We start from the raw sequence: 14,150 nt of genomic DNA, 5'->3' as shown, positions 1-14,150 counted from the left end.
TGGAAAATTTTATTCCCCGAGCGGAGCGAGGGGCTTCTAACTTTGTTACCGCACATCTCTTCAGTCCACCGCCCCGCCTGACTCTTGGAGGGTACAGCGGTGATTTGGCCCGGAGTACCTTTTTGGTGTCCATCGCATATGAAAATTGCGATTTCAGTCTCGGAAACGCTAGGTTTTCAGTAACTTTTGACGGCGCATCTTTCTTATTTTATGGCATTTCTTCGTGAGACCCACCGTTTTGCCGTATTTTGCATATTTCGATTTACTGGTATGTGAGCGAAGGTTTCTGCCTCACAACTCGCACAACTATCTCATCACTACAGATTGAGCTCGAGCTCGCAAAATGCGCAGCTGGCAAAGGCCCTCTGTGATTCTGTGGAAACGTTCTGAAGGACTTTCTTCGTTTGGGACTCAAAGTATATGATAAATTCCAAGTCTGGCTGCATTTTACATATTCTGTGGATCTTGCGCCGTCAGCGAATTTTTTTTTTTTTTTTTTTTTTTTTTTATTTGTTTCTTTCTTTATTTATTCATTTACTTATTTACTTTTTTTTTCCCTAGAGGATGAAATGGCGAGTCCCTCCTGTTTTCGAAGTTTTGATAAATAATAATGGCTCTCAGTAACTTGCAGCCTCAGATAGTCGCACGTTATATCTAAGCCTCTCCAGCCGGTTACTAGGCGCAGACGAGTGAGGGAAATTTTATCTTTACCGTTATCGACACTACACCCCTTCATAACACTTTCGCGGGGAGTGTTTTAGTCATGTTTGCATCAGTCTTTCATGTCTTCTTAACTAACATATAGGAGGTACTTAAGATAGCTGAGAGAGTAGACCCAATTGAGCTGCCCTCTTGCGTTTTGTATTATCAACTAAGTGAAAAACAAAAGTTATCAGCTAACGTATCTTCTATGTGACCTTTTTACCTTCTTATCTGGGTGTGATGCAAGTAAATCTGTAGCGATCAGCACCTGGAGCGTGGTTGTTCCTTACTCACCATTTTATTGTTTTATTTGTCTCGTTTCCAGTGTAATTTCATCACCTTGTCTGTTTTTTTTTTTTTTTTCATTCTTCCTTTTTTTTTTCTTTATAGACTAAGTTGTTTGCTCGACCTACTTGACACCAATATGACAGTCATATTATTGGCAGTGCTCAGATCAGCTCCAATCAAATTGATACGAGAAGTATAAAACTGATTTTAAAGAGCTTGTCCTATTTTTTTTTTTTTTTTTTCGGTACATGAGCGAACACTTCACGTGGTATCCAGATTTCATTTCATCACACCTGAGTCTTTATTTTGCAGTTAAAGTCTTATTTTTCTTTGCAGGTCAGGAAATTGATATTGTTGGAAGTGTTGTATTGACCATGTCCTCTCTTAATGAGCATGGGGTATATGACGAATTTATTAAGGGATCTAACTAGCGCTTTCATACCCATTACAGCCACAAAGATGAAAAAGTTACATGTAATGTCTAATTCGCTTATATATATATACTCGTATATATATATATATATATATATATATATATATATATATATATATATATATATATATATATATATATATATATATATATATATATATATATATATATATATATATATATATATATATATATATATATATATATATATATATATATATATATATATATATATATATATATATATATATATATATATATATATATATATATATATATATATATATATATATATATATATATATATATATATATATATAGACACACACACACGCACACGTATACACCTGTCCATACTGAACACACGTTGTACCACGTGCGTTTATTTACAAACATACTAAGCTCAAAATAGACTGACTCGACTGTGGTACAATCGTGTTTTCATCACTTTTAATAATAAGAGAAATAATTTCAACAAAAAATATGTAACTGTTAATTGTTATCTTAGAAGCAATACGGTTCAGATTCATTTTGATCAAATAATGCTAAAATCTTGAATAAAGTCCCATATTGGAGATTCATCTTCCCCGCAGCACCCGAGTAATCAGGCGAGGTGTGTCCCGACGTGGTCGTCTGTTTGAAAAAAAAAAAAAAAAAGGCTTAAAATTGAGAGTAAGGCCTTTACAAATTCAGTAAGACGCAATGAGGCCACTGAAGAACGAAGAAACCGTCTTGGTTTTTACTAAGCTGAAAAAATAGTAAGTGAAAATGTTAAAAGTTATCATACTTGTTATCTTCAATCAGCCTGGCATACCCACGCGTTGCTTGCTGTGAGGGAACTTATTTCTTGCCAGCAGCTTCGGTGCACTAGAGGCTGTGGCACCACAGTCTGCACGGCCCCATCAAATCCCCAACAAGAACAATAACAAGAACCATGGCCACGCCTGGGGGTCTGCCAGTTTATTCTGCCAATGCGGGAAAAGGAACCTTCTTTATAAGACAGTTTCATATAAAGCTTAAGACTGGCTTTAGTTTCATATGCTTTGCTTGATTAATGCTTTGGTAAACAACATTTCCGGTGGCTTGGTTTCCGTGTGAGTCACGGTTCTAGGAGTTTATATTTGATGTTAGGTTAAATTTGCAAATCTGTGATATATTTTCCATTATAAGTTTGGCTAATTCTTCATAATAGGTCTGTCACCCCCATTCCCCAAATTTCCCTAACAAGCTTGGAGACCTTATGGGAAAGTTGGGTTTCAGTGTGGGGGAAGCCCAAATTTAGACATTAATGAAGAAATCTGGGGATGAGGTGCCATATTTTCAAACCTGGGAAAATTTCTAGTGTAACGTAACTGGAAGGTTGCCTATGCCCCCATGAACCTCCCTTAAAGACCTAACCTAAATGGAAGGGCTTTGCCTAACCCTGGAACACCCCCCCCTCTCAAGAACACTAACCTAACTTAACACCTAATCTAACCTAACCTAACTGGGGGCTTTGCCTGGTCCTGAACTCCCTCTGCTTAAGAACACTAACCTAACTTAACATTATCTAACCTAACTGGGGGAGGCAAAGCTCCTCCCTTGGATACCCTTTAAGGAAACTAACCTGATCTAACCATATACCTTAATAGGAAATGGAAGGTCCCAGGTGTGGTTTGTTAACTTCCTCTTCTTCATACTCAAAGGGTACTGGCACCACCAATTGTTCAGCACAAGACTGATTTTGGCATAACACCATGTGATCTTAAGAAATGTACACGCAGGTCATCACACCTAAATGCCTGTCTGTGCATATCTAAACAGCAGGCATTCTTTTCTACACTTGCAATTTTTTCTCAAGCATGTTTCGCTATGAGGTTCAGTACACCTTCACAGTCATTATAATAAATGCCTAGAAAGTCCCTGTAGGACAAGTAATGGCCTTCACAAGACAAGGGAAGATGATTGCAAGGGTCTGGTTCATCAGTTGCCATATCGAAAAATGATAGTTGGCCTTCTGCTGAATGCCTGATGTCTAAAACAATTGAAGCCTATAAGTGAACCTTCAGTGGAAGCTTGTAATTGGTTGGCTTAGCATTGATGGCATGTGGTTGATGTAGGGCTCTATAAACATGGTGAAAAATTATACTTCACTGCTACCCACAATTCCCAATTAAAAACAATGAAAAGTCATTTCTATATCAACTATATCAACTCCCTAGCAGTGAGGAACCAGCTGGACTTAGAAAATCCAAGATGTAGCACATTCTCGGAGCTATTAAAGCTATATCAGATTTATCCCCAAAAAGATTTTTACATATATGCCAAGACCACACTGTGTCCTACTTTATATGCGAGTTTTGTTATTGCACGTGACATAGATTTATTACAAAGAATAATCTAAACTTGTTTCATAATAGCTAGTACTTCCTTATTTACACTTAGCAGATTGCACATACCTGGTAGGGAGTGTGATTCATGTGGCTAACTATTTACACAAATTTTTCTTTAGTATGATTTTTCCAAGAAACGGGGAATATTAATTTGACATGTTGAAATTCAGCATCCACAAAAACATTATGATTAGTGGGATACAGTTTACCAAAAATTTTACCAAATATAATAATTTGATTGTTTTACATTGATATATAAACAGCAGATCCTACCCTCCAGGGAGTATTGGAGGGTCAGTGAATGGCTAGAGGTTCCAAATGAGGATATTGCTAAATGTCTTCAGTTGGAGATCAGTGAGGAGCTTATAAATGATTGAAAGTTGATTTGGGTATCATTCAGTAACATGTGGCCACTGTACAGCTACATGTGAGCCTGTTGCCATTCCAAAGGTGAGGCAGCTGGCAGCAAGGCAGTGTTACTTGGGAATAGATGGTCAGCTGACAGCAAGAGTACTGTTAGTTAAAGTATTAAAGTCACAGTCACAGGAACTTGTAACCAAATCATCAGTACTTTATCCAGATCTGTGCATGTGGGACATCTTAGGAATACTTAAATTATTAGAAGTATATACAGGCAGCAATGCCAAAAATGCTAATCAATTTTGAGTTTCAAATGATAAAAGCTGCATGTATATAATGTACATGGAACTCTGGCTTATTTCATATAGGTTAGAGATTTGAAGTAGTTTATACATGGAAATAGCTTTGTTACTCATAAATTTTTATTGTGACATTTTTTTCCCAGCATTGGAAGTAATGTCCGAGCCCTCTTAGAACGGTCAGATGGGCTCTATTGCTTCCGCCTTCATAACGGCAGAATATATTATGTGAAGGAAGACATAATGAAGTTTGCTGCAACTCTACCTCGGGACAACATTGTCTCTCTAGGGGTGTGTTTTGGCAAGATAACAAAAGGAGGAAAGTTCTTACTTCACATCACAGCCTTAGACTTTCTTCATCCTTATTGCCAGGTGAGACTTTTATATAATTTTGGTGTATACAGTATGTACATTGTAATGTTATGTGTTAAATTTGTAATATCCTTCAACATAATTATTGACAAAAAAGAATAGATAAATAATAAAAAAAAAAGTTAAAATATCAGATATATTTGGGGAGTGAATGAATCTGGTACTGAAAATAAATCATGACTTTGTAGGTCAAGAAACAATTAAAAATTATGAAATGCAGATAGATGGTTTAGTTGTGTATTTGGATTATATGTTTTTTTTTTTTTTTTTTTTTTTTTCATCTCGTGTGCAACAGCACATGAAAGACAACTGATACACATTATTTATTGTTCATTGTATAGGCTTGACCACTGTGATTGACTGTGTGACCTACAACTTAAATTTTTATCCATTTGTGTTCATTAATGATCTTGCATTAAGCTTCATATGATAAAGAATTTCTTTATTTCAACTTTTGAATTTATGTTAATGTGTTATCAAATGTTTTCTTTGTCAGAACAAAATATGGATCAAGGAGTCAGCAGAGCAAAACTTCATGTATGGCAATCATGTTTACAAGTCTGGCCTGTCACGAATTTCAGAAAATACTCCAAAGTATGCTGGGGTAGTTGTGCTTTCTTCAAAGGATATCCCATTGGTAAGATTTAGTTCCTTCACAATCAAGTTATGCTTTGGGTCAGCCATTTAAGTGATTCATTAACAATGGCAAAGGAATGGATTGATACCAAAAGGTACTGGGACACCTAAAATTGTCAGACTACATATTATCCAGTCACTGAGAGCTAAACTAAGCAAAGTACTGCCGGTCCCCAGCTGATTACAAGTTCCCTTCAGTCTGCATATGTGCCTGTCTAGCCCATTCCAGTGTTCTGAGTGTGATGTAGGTCTCTGTGAGTGTTGAGTTGGAGTGATGGGGATGATGACACAGAAAAGGAGACAAACCTGAGGGACAAACAGGTCAGTGGTGGGTGGAGGCAGCACCACATATCAACTCACAGGCTGACACTTTGCAATCAGTCTCATGTATCTGATAATACTGATTGATAGTGATAATGAAGTAATGGAGAAAGTTAATCATGTGGCTAGCACAACTAATTGTCATTTAGAGGAGAGAAGGGAGGGTGGTGGGAGCAGATGGGTCTCTACATGGTGGCGTGGAATGGGAGAAGCAGCATTTTGGTACTAACACTCCTTTCACTCACACATTCAACCAAATAAATGAAAGCTAAAGAAACTTCACCATTAACTCAATGTATTCTATTTTCTGTTGTCTGATAATGACCGGTATTACCAGATGACTCGCCTTAGGCCACAGTTTTCTAAAGGACCCTATTGCAGTTAATGTTAAAGCAAACTTCCTGACATAGTGACCTGACCCTTTGCTTTACATTGCATATATGATTATTTTTTAATGCATTTCAACATTTCTAGCATAATACTACACATGCAGCTTGACACTGAATAGGGATCTCAGTCTGGTATGTGGGTCTGGACATCTTTGATATTTTCACATCTTAAATTTCCTTACAATTTTTGTTTCAGTACTTTTTCCCAGTATGTCCACTTTCTCATTTAGTAGTTTTTTCCCTCTTTTTAAACATGAAGTGTTTTAAGAAATAATAAAATGTTCATTTTTCCTCAGGGATTTGGAGTGGCTGCAAAAGCGACAGCGGAATGTCGACATGCTGACCCTATGGATATAATTTGTTTCCACCAAGCAGACATTGGAGAATATGTCAGAAATGAAGAGGCTTTGATCTAGGTATGCAGGTTTTTTAGAATGATTTCTTTTATAGCAAGATATTTTTTTCATTTGTTAAAGATCATATTGGAATGATTTTATAAGTTTGTGACAAAAAATAAACAGGAAAAGAAAAACATAAAGACTCTAACTGGCCAAACTCAGAGAAAGAACAAAGGGCCATTGAAAAAAAAAAGGAACTGTACATTGTGTTACGCTGTGTTGTGGTACATCAAGAGCCAAAAATGTATTATGTGCTTCCATTACCCCTCAGGAAAAGTTTATTTGTGGATGAGTGTTTGTAATTTAAAAGTATGATAGCAATCCCAATATCAGTCGTGATTGTGATGTCAACTGGTTTTTCATTTGACACCATTACAAGCACCCTCCTCTCTCCTAGAAGCTTTTATTTTATTTATTTATTTATTTTTGGGGGTATTTATTTATTTATTATTATTATTTATTTATTTATTTATTTATTTATTTATTTTTATTTATTTATTATTTGTTTTATTTATTTTTATTTTATTTATTTTTTCCATTTCTACAACTATCCATACCCAGGCCCACCTTGAGCAGGATGTCAAGAATTTCCTCATCATCCATAAAAGGTCCCAGATGTCTAAACAGCTAAGGGTTTTATATTGAATGGGAATGTAATGGAGACATAAAACATTCTCAAGAATCCCAGAGGAGACTGCCACACCATCCAGACATCTCTGAGTGCTACCTACAACTGGGCTGAACCCACACATGGTTGATCTAAGTTTGGTGTCAGCCACCACTCATCCACAAAAACCCTGCTGTCAATTATTATACTAAGGTTTTTCTTCTTAAGAGGAAGCATGTTCTTTATAAGAGATCATTCTCACTAAAAGATTTTTATTCTATATCAGCCTCAAAATTCCAGAACACAGTAAGTGTATGCCCATGGGGGTTAGCTTGATATTGGATTAAGATTTAAGTAATGTGAGAATTCAACAAAAGTTACTAGAGTGATCTTTTCAGTACACTGAGCAATATATATATTTGTATTCACAATGTGTACAACTACTTGCAATGTCATATTCTTATCTTATATGATACTTCATATAAATCACAAAATAATTTTATAATGTCATGCCTATTAATTTCTTCCCCCTTTGATGCTTAAGTCAAAGCCAGTCAGTATTTGCTTGAACAAGCCACTCCCTCTGCCCCCAACATACCCCAGTGCAAATGTAGTTTGAAACAACTCACACAGCCATGTAAGCTGGGAGGGGCAGAGGGGATGTCTTATTCCAGAACTGATTGGCCTTGATATCAGGTTCAGGTGGGGGGGTAGGTATTAGTAGGTGTGACTACATCTTGACAAGCTACAGAAGATGGAGAAGAGTGGCAAGTTGATACATCTGGTCAAGCATTTCAGGTCTGTTAATTTACTATGATATGTGAGGACACACAGCAGCTTATAAATCATCCTGTTCATTCTTTTCTACCTGCTGCACACTTCTTTGAATCCTCAGAGGACACTGCTTGTGGTCAAAGGTATTTCATGGCCATGGTTATGAAATACCTTCCAAGTCTTGGGTTCTGACATAATTGCTGATTGATATGAAATGATTGTGGTACAGTTATGCAATAAGTGTAAATCATTGTGTGTTAGACACCTTAAGTGCTGTTCTTTAGTATTACTACAGAGAGAGAGAGAATCAATCATAAAATTAATGACACCATATCTAAAACCACAACAGATCACATCAAGAGCAGCAACACCAGAACCACAAATATAAATACAACCACAAACCCAACCAAGCAGTAAAGGACTTCAGTCTGAGTGGTTACCGTGGCACTCCACTGAGGCAAGAAACGTGACATCCCTTCCTTGTACACTCACTGTTATTCCTGCCTGCTATTCCAACATCCTTCTGATGTTCTTTCCCCATCCCTATCTCCATCTCATTTGCTGCCTCCTCATCCCATCCCTTCCAGCAGAATATCAGCTGTATCAGGGAAGTAGTGAGGCAGAACCGTCCAGCAAATCATTCATGACCTGGATCTTTAATTATTCACCTTATCCCCAAAAGCTATTCACCCTTGTAATTGGACCTTATTCATATGAGGCTATTTTACTTGTGTGACTCCAGTTGTACATTTTAATTCACATTTGTTAGAGAGGTGTAGCTGATACAAGTCTGTAATTTGTATAAGAGATATAACAAGGTTGACATAAGAAAATCATTATGGTTAGTAATCAAAGTAGGACAAGATATTGAAAGGTTCAAACTTTTAGGTAAAAGAGAGAGAGAGAGAGAGAGAGAGAGAGAGAGAGAGAGAGAGAGAGAGAAAAGTTTTCAAGTAGAGTAATAATCTTGAGCTAATCATGGAGCCAGTGTATGCCTTTTTTTCCATTCGGTCTTCCACTTCTCCTAAATATTTATCTCGGCAGGCAATAACTTCTGTAGGGGGACGATTGACGTAAAGGAAGGTGATCGACTTGACTGATTCACACCTTTTGGCTGTACGCCCCCCCCCCCCGAACACACACACACACACACACACACACACACACACACACACACACACTCTCTCTCTCTCTCTCTCTCTCTCTCTCTCTCTCTCTCTCTCTCTCTCTCTCTCTCTCTCTCTCTGTTTCCTTTTTCATCATTACTCTCACCCCCTTTTCTTATTCGCTTTCCCTACCGAGCAGGACCGGCACCTCAGTGGGTCTTTTATTATTCATTTATTTATTTTTTTTTTTCGTGTTGTTGCCCTTGGCCAGTGCCTCTCTTACATATATAAAAAAAAGATAAATAAGTAGTGGTGGGGGGATGGGGGGAAGTTAAACAAAGGTACACAATGAATAGGAGTTAATTTACATGGCCCTCAGTACGCAGTAAGCCTTCCTCTCTGTCCGGCCTCTTCGTGGTGGTTTGTGGCCGTTACTCTGGAGAGATTAAAAAATATATTAGGTAAATTAAAAGATGAGGATGATAGGCGGAAATAGGTTGGCTGGTTTTATACAGGTAGTCACATGTATAGGCCTAGCTTCTTGATACTTCCCCTTCATTTATGATGTGGGTGAAACAATATAAGTGTGGAAACAATGTGTTCTGTACACGTAAAAAAAAAAAAAAAGTGTTAAGTGGACGAAATAAGGTGATTATGATTGTGAAGAAATGCGATTTGTGGCCATAATAATTAGAAGTGGATGTAAATTGTAACTGGTGAAGCGAAATAATGTAATTCACGTAACAAATTATGATAATTATGATATCACACTCTTAGGAGGGAAAATAAAAAAAGAATAATGAAGTCAATGAATTATCCCCACATTTAAACCTGTCGCGGGTCTCGTCAAAGGTCATTTCGGCAACACGTCAAGAAGTGGCAGCGTCTTTCTGATGACGTCCAGAAAGGATCAGCTGATCATGGCGGTGGCTAAGTACATAGCCTTCGCCACTTTTATCATTATGGCTGTAAGTATGGATTCCCTCCTGTCTTTACTACTAGAAATATTAGAGCAGAGTGTTGTGGTGGTGTGGGATGTAAGAGGCGTGACGATCAGTGCGTGGTGAAGACGTAAGGTGGAGATGAGTGAGTGGTGACCTGTGGACTCCGCGACCGACCCGCGTGACTTGGCTCGTGTCACCAAGTAGCAACATTACCTGGCGATCTTTTATATATTGATGCAGAATGAATGACTGGCGGTATTTTGGTATATTAGTGTGATTCCGTTACTTAGCTGGCTGTCGATAAGTAGCTAGTATATTAATATTTGGTAGTTTTCCTCGTAATTCGAATTATTCCATAGTATACCCCTTTTTGCTCAATAAGCTTAGGAATGCAGATTTTTTTTTTTTTCTGATGGAGTGGGGATTTTAGATAAGGAAGCTATTTTGTGAGATAACAGCTGCGACTCAAATTCTAACTCTCATAATTGATCACCGAGTCACGTGAACTAGATCAGCAAACTAAGGTATTCTTGTACTCTGAACTGTCTCAGAATGGCTTGGTCATTTTTTACTCTTTCACCAATCTCTGTTTCGGACATTTTTTTTTTTTTTTTGATAGTATTAGGCACGTTTTTAATCAATCTGCATGTTGTTTTTTCCTGCAAACCATTAGTTTGTATTTTTATCCACCTTCCTCCCCTTGATGCCCTATCCCCTCAGAAAGTAATGTTTGCAATAAAAATGCAAAGCAGATTAATACAAAACAGACCAAAATCTACCAGAAAATTGTTTCATCCTCAGAAATAAGTATCACAGCAATAACATTCACTTGCAATGACCCCCCCCCCCCCCTCCGGGGGACTGGCTGCTGCTTGCCCATGGCTGCCAGCTGGCTGTCACGCACCACTACCCAACCCAACCTAACCAGACTAACCCAACCTAAATAAACTAATCTAACTTAAGAAAACTAGCCTAACCTAAACCAGATTAATCTAAGCTAACCAGACTAACCAAACCAAACCAAACTAAACTAACTGCCATGCCTCAGTCATTGCTCCTGTAATAATAATAAAAGGTTTTTATAATTGTAATCAAACAATATATTAGTAATGCATAAATCTTAACACAAAATATGTCATAACTACTGTTTCTAGAAATGCAAGTAATAAAAGGCATTCTCTTATTTCAGGGTAACGCTTGATGCAAATATCTAATATTGATAATGCAAATGGTGTGTTTTGCTTATCTACAATAAATATTTCTTCTTTGATGAAATGACAGGGCACTGGTATAGCAGTGGGCTATACTGGTGCCAGTTTGCTGTCCTCCTACGTGGCCTATCTCTCACCATGGGTTCCTGCGTGGCTGTGGTTAGCTGTGGGGTCTGTGATGGTTCTGGGAGTCATGATCACAGCTATCAGTACTGTTGGTGCTATTTCTACCTTAGCACCAAATCCTAAGGCCTTCAAAATGGTGAGGATATAGTATGGTGATTGAAGTTACTGTTTGCTTTTGATATTGCATTGCTTATAGTCTAGTACTGTATTTTGAAGTTTCTCTTAAAATTAACATGATTGGTATTTTACAGTGTCTTTCATTACTGCTGATGGTAATAGTAACTGAAATGGGCACTACAATGTTAGTGTATCAGAAGAAGGCATTGTTCCTGAACTCCCTCACCCTTCACATGAAACAAGAAATGGAAGTGAGTGAAGCAGCCTATGGCGTAAATATTTCTGACACTCAGATGTGGGATGAAATTCAGCTTGAGGTGAGTTCTCTGAATATTTGTAGCTTAAAAGAATGTCCCACATTTCATTATCTTTCTGCATGTGTTGTGTGTCTCTATCTCTGCCTTTTATATATCACTTTATCTATATATTCTTAAATGTCCCATTGTCTTTTCATATACCAATCATATCTATTTTAACCCCAGATAAACATGACATGCAGCTTTATAAGCTAGATTTGCATTCTAATAAGTCTGTCTTGCCCTGTGTTCTGATAAATGAAAGTCACATTCTGATAACAGCTTTTATGATGTGATAAACTAGACTTTCGTATTGATAAGCCAGAGTTGCATTTTGATAAAGCCATCTTGTGTTCTGATTGGCAAGTGATAATGTGATTATGTCTGGAATATTGAGGTATGGAATGTAGACGGCCTATTGTTATGAGGAACTGCACAATTGCCAGTATGTTTTCATGATTGCCGATGAGTATGTTATGTTGTGCCTTCAATAAATATCCTATTGCTGTATAATGCATCTAATAGGTCTATGGTTCATGTGATTAGAATGTAGGACATCCAGAAGCAAAAAAGATGGACTCTGCAATCAGTGCCAGAATGAACAAGTTTTTAGATATAGGGAGGTCCCGATGATACGATTAGTTAACTTCCATTTGAATTGCTCATATAGTAAATTCTTGTATAATGAAACACATGACTAATGGCAAAATGGGGGTTGGGTTCCTTGACCCTTATTTAAGGTACTTTATCAAGCTAAAATGAATAATCCCAAATGTAACAAACATGTCTGTATTACAAAACTGTTGATAAAACAACCTGAAAGAGAAAACAGCATACAAAGAACATGCTTTCATTTTAATTAAACATATGAAATGTGCATAATACACACCAATGTCTAGCTAATGCATCAGGGAGGGCAACTCAGCCACCACTCTTGTGCCTCTTAATAATCTCTAGCTTTTTTGTGAGTGTTGGTGGTACTCTAGCTCACTTAGCCTTACTGCTAGGAATCACTTTGGAACTCATTGGCTTCTTGGGAGGAATAGGTAGCACATGAGAGGCAAAATAAAGCACAATTTATACACCACATGGTCTGCCACACACACACCACCACCACAAAATATAGCAAATGAAAGAACACACAAGCAGTAACACTGTAACACATCCAAGCATTGATCAGTCACATAAAGCACAGTACACTGTACTTGTATTGTGAGTATGTTTGCAAGCAAAATGATGATAGAGTACAAGCCTAATAACTAGCAGTAAGGCCGAGTTCAGTTTAAAAAAAGGACTGGTGGTAGAATGCAAGGTAAGTAGGGGACAAGGGAGGGGTTTAGTTATCTTCCAGCACTCACAGACTTGTCTCTGCACATCTGAATCATTGTACATCACCATACAGCCTTGATTTGTTAGTAGAAGGGTGCAGGAAGGTGTGCATTTTAAACTTTGTAATTTAACTTGCCTTGGATTGAAGCTTGTATCATTGGATTTTTGCACTTGTATAAAGATAATCCCTAATTTGCACACCTAATGTCATTGGTTTCTTGTATCAAGGATGCTCGTATAATGGGACCTCCCTATATAACATTTAAGGAAAGCATGGCAGTAGGATAAGAAATATTTTGTAACATTTGAATATTACAGATGAATTGTTGTGGAACAGAAGACTACGAGGACTGGTTTGACACAACCTTTGGGAATGGGACAGATGTTCCTGACTCCTGCTGTTTGCTCATTTCTGAAGGGTGTGGGAAAGGCATAAAGAATGATGTCACCCCTGAAGATGATATTGAGACACAGGTAAGTCTTTATGAGGGTTGTCACCAGGAGGCAACTGTAGTGTAACAGTTAGCATGTCTACCTAGCAAGTGAAAGGTCATGGGTTTGATCCCTGGGTGGTGCCTGCTTTTTTCTGGTGAACCCCTTACTCTGACAGACTTGCATTGTTTAGATTATTCCTTGAGTATCATTGAGGTTATCATGGTCCCATTTCTTAGTTACATCATTGATTGCCTTGATAATAATCTAATTTTTGGTTTAAGGTAATAAGTGCTGAGCTTGCTTGAGGGCTGAGTTACCTTTGTTTATTGTAAAAGTTGACCAAGATGTGAGGGATTACATTTAAATGTGAATGCGTGTATGTAGGTGTCTTGTCACAGCTACTTGACCCATAGGGAATTTTAACCTCATATATAGATGAATAAATGTAGAACCTAATACTAATAAGTCCGTATGCTTTATATTTATGTACACTACACTTATAATGCTAATCAGCTATTTGTTTAGGTTATTATAAAAATATCTCTTACAGGGTTGCCTTCCCACAATAATAGACGACCTTAAGCGTGATGGCGAAACACTAAGTCGAGGAGTGTGGCTGCCAGTGTGTGCCATGC

At 37.5% G+C, this 14,150-nt stretch overlaps 2 protein-coding genes across 2 annotated transcripts in view; both read left to right on the top strand.

Annotated features, from left to right (window-relative positions):
- The first annotated feature begins 1,994 nt into the window (after nt 1–1,994).
- LOC135103099 (60S ribosome subunit biogenesis protein NIP7 homolog) lies at nt 1,995–7,683 on the top strand. Its single transcript, XM_064009113.1, has 5 exons — nt 1,995–2,181; nt 4,601–4,826; nt 5,323–5,463; nt 6,469–6,588; nt 7,132–7,683. The coding sequence occupies exons 1-4, from the start codon at nt 2,126–2,128 to the stop codon at nt 6,586–6,588; spliced, it is 543 nt and encodes a 180-aa protein (XP_063865183.1). The 5' UTR covers nt 1,995–2,125; the 3' UTR covers nt 7,132–7,683.
- Nucleotides 7,684–9,875: 2,192 nt separating this feature from the next.
- LOC135103098 (tetraspanin-4-like) overlaps nt 9,876–14,150 on the top strand; it is an 8,965-nt gene continuing 4,690 nt past the window's right edge. The window contains exons 1-5 of the mRNA XM_064009112.1: nt 9,876–10,025; nt 11,283–11,474; nt 11,590–11,772; nt 13,399–13,554; nt 14,066–14,150. The exon at nt 14,066–14,150 is cut by the window's right edge and continues 11 nt beyond it. Coding sequence (XP_063865182.1) covers nt 9,951–10,025; nt 11,283–11,474; nt 11,590–11,772; nt 13,399–13,554; nt 14,066–14,150 — 691 coding nt within the window. The 5' untranslated portion in view covers nt 9,876–9,950. The remainder of the gene's footprint in view (nt 10,026–11,282; nt 11,475–11,589; nt 11,773–13,398; nt 13,555–14,065) is intronic.

Source organism: Scylla paramamosain, chromosome 8 (genome assembly GCF_035594125.1).
Source record: "Scylla paramamosain isolate STU-SP2022 chromosome 8, ASM3559412v1, whole genome shotgun sequence".
NCBI lineage: Eukaryota > Metazoa > Arthropoda > Malacostraca > Decapoda > Portunidae > Scylla > Scylla paramamosain.
The sequence above is the reverse complement of the archived record's forward strand: the minus strand, read 5'-3'. Positions and strand labels throughout refer to the sequence as shown.

Bases quoted from the DNA above. Each gene is read 5' to 3' on its own strand.
- LOC135103099 (XM_064009113.1), top strand. From the start codon at position 2,126: ATGAGGCCACTGAAGAACGAAGAAACCGTCTTGGTTTTTACTAAGCTG. The intron at 4,827-5,322 runs GTGAGACTTTTA...TTTCTTTGTCAG, and splicing joins TTCTTCATCCTTATTGCCAG to AACAAAATATGGATCAAGGA. The intron at 5,464-6,468 runs GTAAGATTTAGT...ATTTTTCCTCAG, and splicing joins CTTCAAAGGATATCCCATTG to GGATTTGGAGTGGCTGCAAA.